The sequence below is a fragment of the Schistocerca gregaria genome, chromosome 2, assembly GCF_023897955.1.
Source record: "Schistocerca gregaria isolate iqSchGreg1 chromosome 2, iqSchGreg1.2, whole genome shotgun sequence".
Classification (NCBI taxonomy): domain Eukaryota; kingdom Metazoa; phylum Arthropoda; class Insecta; order Orthoptera; family Acrididae; genus Schistocerca; species Schistocerca gregaria.
The window spans coordinates 985,484,739-985,496,858 of record NC_064921.1 but is presented as its reverse complement, the minus strand read 5'-3'; the positions used below and the strand labels follow the sequence as shown (position 1 = coordinate 985,496,858).

Here is a 12,120-nt window from a genome sequence, read left to right as displayed (position 1 = left end):
TGCAGAAAGTCAATCCTTTGTGCAGGAATTTGTAGTTGACTCAAATTAAATAAATGTAACATTAAGGAAGACATAAGAAATCAAAGGGAGAAATTTCTCCCCCTCCGTCTACCGCCTAAAAATTTCTTATTTCCCGGAAAAAGTTTCAGTAGCTCGTGATAACGTTACCTTGCAGTTTTCTTCTATATAATGGAACCCTTTAGTCCCAGAAACCTGATGGTTGTTTCACCTCATGGGAAACTGTTGCCCTGAAGTCTCATTCTGATCATTTTAGGCTTAAACTTACATATTTCATGTTTTTCTGATGACGTTGTGGTGCACATTTAAAAAGAAATTGCGTTACTTGAAGAGCCCTAAAGCCATCATAACATTCAGTTACACATCTGATTTCCACACTCTATTTTTTATATTTTTGATTTTGTGCGTTAAAAAGGATTTATTTTGTTGTGCTTGAAAAGTAAATGTAATAATATTAAAACGGAAAATTAAGGACCTTAGGGAAATGGATAGCGAGAAAAGTTTAAAATTGATAGCAAATAATGTTCCAATGCATTTTATTAATTACATTACACAATTATAAATGTACATATACATAAAACGACGTAAAGTTTTGAGGCTCATGCAATAGTTTCGATAAGATGGTTTCGATAAAGTTTTGTTCTTCATCTTGCGTCATAGAGGATATGAAAGTCTTTAGTTAATTTTTTCTCTAATTCAACTATATCATTAACAAGTCTTAAACAGGTCAATTTAATTTTCTTCTTGATTATGTTATTTTTCACACCGTACGTTGAGATCCGTATTCAAAAATTCCATATCGTTTTCAAATCTCCTAAGAAATACACATTTCGAAGAGAATCTAAATACCAGTGTCTTGGCCCAATAACTCAGAAACTGTTTTAGGCGGAATGTGGTTGTTACATACTTACCGTCAGATCATCTTTATTCCTTACAACTACGAAATCTCATTTTTCTGCCATCATTAGATGAAATTTCAACTTGTTTGGTTTGGAAAACCCTATCTGGAAGTTTTATATAACACTTGTCTGATGATTATCAGTGGTTTCTTCCATTTTTCAGTTAAAAACTGTGATTAGAATACCTTGTAAAATAATGTGGTGGCACGATATTTAAGTTTTTGTCTCAGAATTTCCTGAGCAAAGCCCAGATTCTTCTGACACGTCCAATATTTACTGCTGTTGTATCAGGATACAATGTCTGGTGGTTTTAGTACCTCCAGTGTTAAACTGCTGCTAATAAAACACTTACTTGAGTAAGCCACACACTACTTTCATGCTAAGTAAGTCCTACCAACAAGTATTCATCCACATACATAATTAATACTACTATCCTCTCTAACGTTTCTTATTTAACATATCGGGTGTAATTTCCTGCACCAGAGGAAAAATCGGATTTCTTGAATCAGTTTTTGAGAAGCTCAGTCCTTTTCGGGTCGCAACATCTGTCTGTATAATGTCACCTCACTTACACATACGATTAAATTCTGTCAAGTTGCCACCACGTTTGTTTCACAAATGGTTCACCTATATAACAGTAAATTTATATATTTGATTTGAGAGTTCCTGTGTATTATGAGCAAATGTTGAAAATTACGTTAACGCGAAACCACAATGTTCAAACCGCGACCACCTCGTCCGAAGCATTCATGATTGTTCTGAAAAATGTCGGAAAAAACACTGATACGTTAATGAAAGACATATTTCACACAACACTTAAAATTCATATTTTCGGAAATAAATGGGGCACATTTATTAGACACGTGTTATGATACACGTTCAACAAATGATTAATAGTGTTACATACACTCCTGGAAATTGAAATAAGAACACCGTGAATTCATTGTCTCAGGAAGGGGAAACTTTAGTGACACATTCCTGGGGTCAGATACATCACATGATCACATTGACAGAACCACAGGCACATAGACACAGGCAACAAAGCATGCACAATGTCGGCACTAGTACAGTGGATATCCACCTTTCGCAGCAATGCAGGCTGCTATTCTCCCATGGAGACGATCGTAGAGATGCTGGATGTAGTCCTGTGGAACGGCTTCCCATACCATTTCCACCTGGCGCCTCAGTTGGACCAGCGTTCGTGCTGGACGTGCAGACCGCGTGAGACGCTTCATCCAGTCCCAAACATGCTCAATGGGGGACAGTTTCGGAGATCTTGCTGGCCAGGGTAGTTGACTTACAACTTCTAGAGCACGTTGGGTGGCATGGGATACATGCGGACGTGCATTGTCCTGTTGGAACAGGAATGGTAGAACGATGGGTTCGATGACGGTTTGGATGTACCGTGCACTATTCAGTGTCCCCTCGACGATCACCAGAGGTGTACGGCCAGTGTAGGAGATCGCTCCCCACACCATGATGCCGGGTGTTGGCCCTGTGTGCCTCGGTCGTATGCAGTCCTGATTGTGGCGCTCACCTGTACGGCGCCAAACACGCATACGACCATCATTGGCACCAAGGCAGAAGCGACTCTCATCGCTGAAGACGACACGTCTCCATTCGTCCCTCCATTCACGCCTGTCGCGACACCACTGGAGGCGGGCTGCACGATGTTGGGGCGTGAGCGGAAGACGGCCTAACGGTGTGCGGGACCGTAGCCCAGCTTCATGGAGACGGTTGCGAATGGTCCTCGCCGATACCCCAGGAGCAACAGTGTCCCTAATTTGCTGGGATGTGGCGGTGCCGCCCCTACGGCACTGCGTAGGATCCTACGGTCTTGGCGTGCATCCGTGCGTCGCTGCGGTCCGGTCTCAGGTCGACGGGCACGTGCACCTTCCGCCGACCACTGGCGACAACATGGATGTACTGTGGAGACCTCACGCCCCACGTGTTGAGCAATTCGGCGGTACGTCCACCCGGCCTCCCGCATGCCCACTATACGCCCTCGCCCAAAGTCCGTCAACTGCACATAGGGTTCACGTCCACGCTGTCGCAGCATGCTACCAGTGTTAAAGACTGCAATGGAGCTCCGTATGCCACGGCAAACTGGCTGACACTGACGGCGGCGGTGCACAAATGCTGCGCAGCTAGCGCCATTCGACGGCCAACAACTCGGTTCCTGGTGTGTCCGCTGTGGCGTGCGTGTGATCATTGCTTGTACAGCCCTCTAGCAGTGTCCGGAGCAAGTATGTTGGGTCTGACACACCGGTGTCAATGTGTTCTTTTTTCCATTTCCAGGAGTGTATATGTGTAGTGGTCAGCTTGGTCTAGGGATAGTGCCTTTAACTAACAGACAAAAAGTCCTGGGTGTCGGGTTACATCCCAGCCAGTTATAAATTCTGAATCAGCAATGGCGGTCGGTATCAATCAGCCGCGTTGTGTCACCGCCATTGTCAAAGAAGATGGAGGAGTGGACACCGGTGGGGGGGGGGGGGGGGGGGGGCATCGCCTTGCCCTTGGAGTGGGAAATTACCACTAAGAGGCGGAGAAATCGGCAGCCATTAATGGCATTAGGACGCATAAGGCAGTAGAAATGGCTGTAATAAGGAAACATGATGTGTATGCACGGTATACGTGGCCTGTAATTGCAGAAAGAGTCATGATGGTATCCCAGTCGGCAAAACATCCCGGATTAGTCCCTCTTTTGGATCTCCGGGCTGGGAGGTGGCCATCACAAGAAAAGATATGTCAATTTAATGACAGTTTACTAATCGGAACGTGGAATATCAGATTCCTGAATGTGGTATGGCAACTATAAAATCTGAAAAGGAAACACTAAGACTCACTCGAGATATGGTAGGAGACGGTGATTTGTAAAAGTAAATAGTTAAGGGCATCTGATCAGTGAATATAGAATAATATCAAAAACAGTATGAAACGATGTAACGAGAATAAGTAAGGTTTCTCTTAAGTAAGAGGGTAGGGAAACATCAGCCCAGTCAGAAGACTGATTATTCCCCCCTCACAATAAAAAATGCTAATGTATTCCAGCCATTTGAAGACGAAGAAAATCTTCGAAGTTGGTAATGGTATTATACTCTCAAATTTTTTAAATGCGTCATTTATCTATTTGTTTTGTAGATGTTATAAAGTATGTAGCCACAGAACCCGCAAAATGTAATATACTGACATCATGTGTCAGCCCAATATAGGAGAAGATGGAATACGACGTGAAACTCTAAGTAGGCTGTTTAGGTTTTTATGTTGGTAAAGCAACGTAGCGCTCTGTATGAAAATCACTGACTGTGCTGTGTGCAGTCTGTGTCTAATTTGCATTGTTGGAATATTTACTATTGTAGTGTTGGACACATGGAGGTGAACAGCGCGTAGCGTTGGTTGGTTGTTTGGGGGAAGAGACCAAACAGCGAGGTCATCAGTCTCATCAGATTAGGGAAGGACGGGGAAGGAAGTCGGCCTTGCCCTTTCAGAGGAACCATGCCGGCATTTGCCTGGAGCGAATTAGGAAAATCACGGAAAACCTAAATCAGGATGGCCGGACGCGGGATTGAACCGTCGTCCTCCCGAATGCGAGTCTAGTGTGCTAACCACTGCGCCACCTCGCTCGGTGGCGCGTAGCGTTGCGCAGTTGGAGGTGAGCTGCAAGCAGTGGTGGATGTGGGGAGAGGGGGGGCGGAGTTTAGAGAGCGGACGATCTGGACGTGCGTCCATCAGAAAAACGAAATTTTTAAGACTGGATGTCACGAACTGATATATATATATATATATATATATATATATATATATATATATATATATATATATATATATGACTTTTGAACACTATTAAGGTAAATACATTGTTTGTCCTTACCAAAATCTTTCATTTGCTAACTATGCCTATCAGTAGTTAGTGCCTTCAGTAGTTAGAATCCTTTATTTAGCTGACAGTATTGGCGCTCGCTGTATTGTAGGAGTTCGAGTAACAAAGATTTTTGTGAGGTAAGTGATTCGTGAAAGGTATAGGTTATTGTTAGTCGGGGCCATTCTTATGTAGGGATTATTGAAAGTCAGGTTGCGTTGCGCTAAAAATTTTGTGTGTCAGTTTAGTGATGATCAGAATAAGTAACGAGAGAAATGTCTGAATACATTCAGTTTTGCTCAGCTGTTGGAAAATCAAATAACGTAAAAAGCTTACCAGCACAGTAATTCATAAATTTTTCTAAGGGGATGTTTCAAAACCAATTGAAAAATTAATTACCTTAAAAGAAGAAATCTTGTAGCCAGCCGTTTTTGACACACACGTCATTCACCAACTGAAAAGGGAAGTATTATCTGAAGCACCCACCACCATGAAGCATAACGTAGCTTGCGGGGTAAGGATGCAAATAAGTGTCTTTAGTGCGGTAATGCCATCGGCCGTCAATTCTGGAATGGTTGTTTTACTCTGATTGAAAATCCTCTTGTACGGCGACAGAAAAATACAGCGGAGAAATTTAAATCGTGATTTACTTCAATGAATATTAAATTTGAAATTTTAAAGTTGGAATGAAAGTTACGCGAATGTTAAGTTAAATGCTACTGAACTTCACGAAAAACGTTTTTCCTCTTAATTCAGAGTGCCTTTGAATGGTTATAAGCTTTTAGGACTGTCCAGCACTGTCTATGTTTAATAAGTTAACTTGTACGGTGTAGGTAGATAGGGCAGCTTGTACGATGTGGGTTCGTACAGTCGGCGTAACGATCAAATGGTAGCGGCACGAAGCTGTAGCCTTCGAACTCAGCACAGCCGCCGTTGCACGCCGCTCTCCTGAAAACCTTACTTATTTCTCGTAACAGACTTGCGTGGCCAAGTGAACTCTAGGATGTATGAATATAGTCGTCTTAGTTTTGGGGGGGAGAAAATATTAGTAAATTACAGTTCCAGGACAGAGAGGGCCTATTGCGACGGAACCGGGCTTGCTTGCAGGCTCGCACTCATAAGGCCGCACTGGCGAATGTCTAAACGTGCGTGCATGAAACTTGAAGAGCAAGTTTCCAGAGTTGTTGAAATGATGAAATCACTCACCTTGGAATAGGTATATGTTTATACGACAGTTCTCTTTGACAAAAGAACCGCTTTCATATCTTCCATTCACAAGATGTTACGTCTCTGTGTTCAAATAAACTTAATTCGTGGAGGTATGTGCCGTCAATGCAACTAAATGAAGGCAGTTTGTTTGTTGCCATACGCGTTTCGCTTCATTTATTTGGGAAGCATCATCAGTGGCCTGAAATACATGTTTCTTTTTGTATATACAATAAGCGTATTATCTGCTAGATATAATCTGTTGATTTATTACATTTTGTCGGTTTTTTTTAGGTTAGAAGCAACTTTTGTAGCACAAGTTCCATAAAATGATGTATCTTTCGTTTTACTTACGATTTCCAGTGCTGCTAACACATATATGTGTTTCTGGTGATGTATTTGCTGGTCTTCATGCTCCAGTTAGCCGAATCAGGTGTTGTTTAGCCATTTGTCACATCATATTTCACTTTCACTGCAATTTGGCGATCAACATATGTGTGTTTGCAGTGTGTAGTGTTGCCAACTGTTGTTATGTGTTTGTCTTTTGTTTCTGTTGTGTTTTGTGGTTTTCATTTGTTGTGTGTCTGTGTGTGTGTGTGCAATCCACACTTTTTTTTTGGGGGGGGGGGGGGGGTATGAGTTTTTGTGTGTGTGTGTAATTTGCTGAGTGCATTACTTTTCCTTTAATCTGTGGGTTCATGTGTTTGTCTGTGAGTATGTGTGTGTGTATGGGGGTGGGGGGGGGGGGGGGTAGGAGGGAGAGAGAGAGGGGAAGGATATTCATTAATTATTTATCCTGGTTGCACTTCAGTTTGTTATTGTTTTGGTGGCTAGCATGATCAGCGAGTTATTGTTTATATGGATTTGGTCATTGAGTACCTTCTTTTCCATTGCAATGGCTCTTTGTATGTGGAAGTTTTCTTGCAATGTCAGGAGGTTTTTGTTGTGATTATTCACTCTGATAACTGTCATGTCACATTCCATGTAGGATGGTTCATGTCCATGTTTTATCAGGTGTTCGGCAAAGGTAGAATGACTGTTCTCATATTTCCAACTTCTTATATGCTCTTTACACCTAGATTTAAACTTAATTCCCTGACCAATTCCGTAATGGCTGCCGCGCAACGCTAAAATTAGATCCGTTCCGACATCACGTCCTTCTATTCCAGTGTCTCAAGTCATAGTGAAAAGTATTATTGACCCAGTGTCAAGGACTCGATATCAGCAAAGAATAGCATCCGCCTGCACCATTGGTTCCCAACCTGCTGATTATTACCTTAAAATGAAATTTTCTGAGGTGAGAAAACTAAACGATTCGATTCTGTTTCAGGCACGAACTAAATTATATTCAAAAGATCGTTACTGTTATCACAATTTTGTAACTTCTAATATGGATTATATAAGTTATCAATAATTACTTTTTCTCAAAAAGCAGTATTAATGCAGTGACGTTACAGGTTCCTCACACAGTCCATCCGCTACACACCTATGTTGTGCTTTGTACAGTACATCGCTGATGATAAAAGTGAGACATATATGTAACAAGTGCTAAATATCTCAAGAAAATGTCTTCTCCAAGTTGTAGGTAGTACCTACAGTAGCCGTGAAGTTGCTTCATCACTCGCTTTGAAAGAGAGAAATGAATTGTGAGCTAGATGCAGCATTAACTGCATAAGGACTACTATAGTTCTGTACACAGTATTATTATTATTATTATCGTTATCATTATCATTATTATCAGACAGTAGACAGACACAATGCATTGACAGCCTGAAGTCCAATTTCTGCCAGTTCAGGAGTAAGGAGTGCCACAGTCAAATGATTTACAAACAATAATTACAGTACACACATTTTAACTTGATTGCTTTTAAATGGGGTTGCAATTAGAGTGTGCAGGTCAGGCAAGTGCCCCAATGGAGAGGAATAATGCAGGGGAAGAATGTTTTGTAACTAGTGTATACCCTCATTGTGGGTAGCTATCTTTCTCATCTTTGAAGGAGTTGTGGGTAGCACAAATTTCTTCGTCATTCATTCTAAAACACACACACACAAACTAAGTATCCTTCATCTTTGGTCATAAAAATAAGTGTTCCAAGAAAAGTATTTCATTTCATAGATTAGTCAGGTGCTAAAGTAGGTGATAAAAGGGGGGACAGTAACTAGTGTCTGGTTGCAATCAGGGGTAATGATCTAAGAAAAGCTGGGATCCACTGGCCTACACAGAGTTTATTCTCGCAGTCACTTCCTTATGCTGTAGCAAGTACGTTAATTCTAAAGTGCGCTTAGCGCGGCTTTAGTTAACTACAGTCTGTGCCGTAAAACACTGCCAACGCAGCTGACATACACAATCTATCTCAAAATTGGCACACTTTTCATCTCTTACGTCGATTTGTGTCATTAAAAGCCCTAATGGTTCGTGATAGGTCAGCTCGTTGATAGCACCAGAAAGAGACTGCCCCGCTCGTTCTGCCCTGCAGCCCCCCGCCTTGACCCAATGCGTTAAGATATACTGATCTCCCGGTCTGATCTCAGCTTTCTTTTAGCCAGCTGTTCGAAAATTTAACGTGAAGGTCACGTTCCGTCTGCGATTTCGTTGTCGCATGTGCTAGTGGGCGAGCTGGCTTAATATGGCACGCATATTCCTACTGAGTTAGTCGCCAAGGAGTGCACACACTTTATTCAACACGTAAACGTCACTACAGGTATTCGGATGCCTGCCATCATTGAAGATCATGTGGCACTGACGAATAGCGAAATTCTGCATGCCCCGCTGAAGCGTCGGAACATCAGTGTTGTCGGTGACCTCCTGAATGGCTGTTTTCAGCTCAGCAATGCTTTTGGAGTTATCACTGTACACCTTGTCTTTAGTATAGCCCAACAAAAAGGAGTCGCATGTACTCAGATCCGGAGAATATGGCGGCCATTCAAGGCTTATACCAGTGGGGTCTGGGTACCCCAGAGCCGGAATCCAGTCCCCAAAGTGTTCATCCTGGACATCGAACACTCTTCTGCTTCGATGGGATCTAGCTCCGTCTTGCATGAACCACATTCTATCGAACTCAGGGTCACTTTGGGTAATGGGAATGAAATCATCTCCCAAAACCTTCACGTACCACTCGGTAGTCACCGTGCCGTCGAGGAATATCGCACATATTATTCCGTTACTGGACATTTCACACCACACAGTCACCCATTGAGGGTGAAGAGACTTCTCGATCGCAAAATGCGGATTCTCAGTTCCCCAAATGCCCCAATTCTGCTTATTGACGAACCCATCCCCGTCGCTAAATCAAACCATAATTCGCATACTATTTCCCATCATGCCCCTCGACCAACCGTGCAGTTTGAGCGTCCAAAATTTATGACGATTTTACTTCATACAGTTCAATAACTGTCAACTTGTAAATCATCCCAGCAGATAATCTTCGAAGTTAGTATTTTACATAATCTCCGAACAATGGAACAACCTGGAATTTTTCGATTATGAAAATCTTTGCTACAGCAAACAAACATTACCTTATGGAAACCCGCAACCCGAATTCACCTGTTTAGCTTCGCACATGATACATATTTCCTAATATAAAGCGGTTCCAAGGAACGCTAATGAGCACGAGTGCGGTTTTGTGTTTACATGTGTTCAGTCACGTTTACACTGCAACGTACAATGCTGCTGTATTCCAACGGAGTTTCATTCTTATTTTCGATGCAAGTATTTTGTTTTTCGCTGTATACCGTCAGGGGTCACAAGTCATTCTTTCTATCAAACTTCATAATTTCCATTTTACAAGGGAGACGTAGAGGTATATTTACTTGGTAGCTAACATTAGTACATGAGTGTATTTACATTATAATATATAATATTACAACAATTATAATAAAAAACAAGACATTATATCATGCGGTACTAAAGACGATAAAGCATAAAAGAAATCGGAAGCAGCATTGATGTTCTGGGTAACGTACCGGAGATGTGGTGTACAGGGCTTCAATGAGAAATAAACGAAAATTTTCCTTGCCTCGAGAGACGGCTGGTAGTCTATTTTTAGAACTTGAAATGGGTAATTTGTGGTACAAATTATTCCATGATCTAGTGATCGCTGTATTTAAGGACTTGAGAAAGACAATTGCGAGATGAGAGTAGACGAAATGATTTAGAGAGTGGGCGTCCAATGTTCCATGAGTGTTGCTCGTGGAGAAATAAAATTTGTGTTTACAGATGTCTAAAACATACTGCTGGATTAACATAATTTGTGCATTTTCAGAATTTGGTATCAACTTTTCTCTGTGCTAGTTTTGATCTCTATCCAATTTCACTGATGTGTGTTTGAGTCATGTCACAATTATTACTACATGCCTTGACTGCTAATGATTTGAATAACATTCGAGAGAACTTAAGAACGGCTAATAACATTGACTGATAAGCCTATCTTGTAAATGTGCTGAATAAATTGTCCCTCACGATTCTTTCCATGTTTGTTACGACAGGGAGAGAGACTCAGCATGATGATTTTTCTACCCAGAGAAGTAAATGGCTTGGCAAACCTTGAAGAGAAACTTGCGAGTTTCAGTCTCCAAGACACTATTAACAACATGCATGAGAGTAATGTGCACGTGTATTTACCTAAATTCAAAATGGAATACTCAAAACAACTTAACGACGCACTAACGAGAGTAAGTATATCCGAGTGACGTGTGTCAATTGTATATCTAGCTTCAAAGTTTCTAAGTACCGTATTTTTAAACAAATGCATTGCGATACCCACGGTAACATTGAATGTAAATGCAACTGTAACAATGTAGTGAGAGGCAAGATATTTGAATGTTTTCTGACCTGTCACAACTGTTTACTAAGACTGCATACGCTTGAAACCAGTTTCAAGTCCAGATCCAACTCATTGATTACACTTGTTCTGTTTCGAGTCATATGTTTTGTATGCTGCACATTACCATACGACAGACCTAATACCAACTCACAATTCAGCAATTCGCGAGCTGCTATTTTTCAACATTTTGATCGTGATTGTGTTATTAACTGTTTGTTTACTGGATAAGAGTCATTTATTCATCCCCGAAGTACGTCCCAGGAAGCAAACAAAGTAAAAAATGCGATCTGTGAAGCGTTTCTGTTAGGCTGCACAAAGATTTTGTCACAAGTTGTAGCAATGTAAAATTAGGATCGCCAATTCAAAACGAAAACGTAGAAAGCAAGGAAATTGTAATATTTAAACCCAACATTAAAGTAAGTAATTAATTTCTTCAGTAACTGATCCTTGAGAAATTTGTTTCAAGGAAACTAAAGTGCTGAATTTTCATTTCATTATAGGATAGTAATTGATAAGGAAACCACTCCCTGTCGTTAACGATTACAGAAATACGCAGGATGCATCTGAATAAACCAACAACGAAATATATCCTGACGACCTACTTATGCTACATAGACGTTCCATTTTCACAACTACATATAAATGAAAATACATTTGTTACACTTACGAAACAATATTTTCTGTACAAAATCTAAACACTTACTTAAAATGTCAGTTGAATAGTGCTACCAAACTAAATTATTTTCAAACTGACATTTATATTCTTACGAATTTCAAGTCCTATTCGATATTGTGCAGTAGCTTAATATGAAATATTTTGCTTTATTCATTCGGTAAACTCTTTCCTGGCAAATATCGGACGCTCTTGGCTAAGAAAATTTATGACATTAAGGTAGATTTTAGATAACGGATGAGAATCCTATCACATATAACACGATTTGGGTCAGTAACTGTCTGGCTACTCACGTAAATTAAACTTGGTCCATATACTTAAAAATGAACACAGAATAAAATGACTCATACAGTTTTACAATACTAAACAAAACAAAAAAAGGAGGGAAGAGTAAACAAACAAAAAAAAAAAAAAAAAGAGGGAAGGGTAGCGACGATGCGAAGCGATGCCTGGACGTTGAATAGTAATACGTAAACATAGCCTTAGCGTTTACATAGCTCACACGAGGCACTTTTTCTCATTTCCATTTGCCTTGGACTACACAGGGCGCGTCAACGGATACTACCACTGTCTTTTTATACAACTCGCGTTGTTATATCTTCAAAAACGGCGTGTGACATTTTCGTATTCTCTCGCTCTATA

The 12,120-nt window shown here is 40.9% G+C and overlaps 1 protein-coding gene across 1 annotated transcript in view; it reads left to right on the top strand.

Annotated features, from left to right (window-relative positions):
- Nucleotides 1–12,120, top strand: part of LOC126335469 (leukocyte elastase inhibitor-like) — an 87,625-nt gene that overhangs the window by 63,253 nt on the left and 12,252 nt on the right. Inside the window, exon 6 of the mRNA XM_049998783.1 lies at nucleotides 10,468–10,653. Coding sequence (XP_049854740.1) covers nucleotides 10,468–10,653 — 186 coding nt within the window. The remainder of the gene's footprint in view (nucleotides 1–10,467; nucleotides 10,654–12,120) is intronic.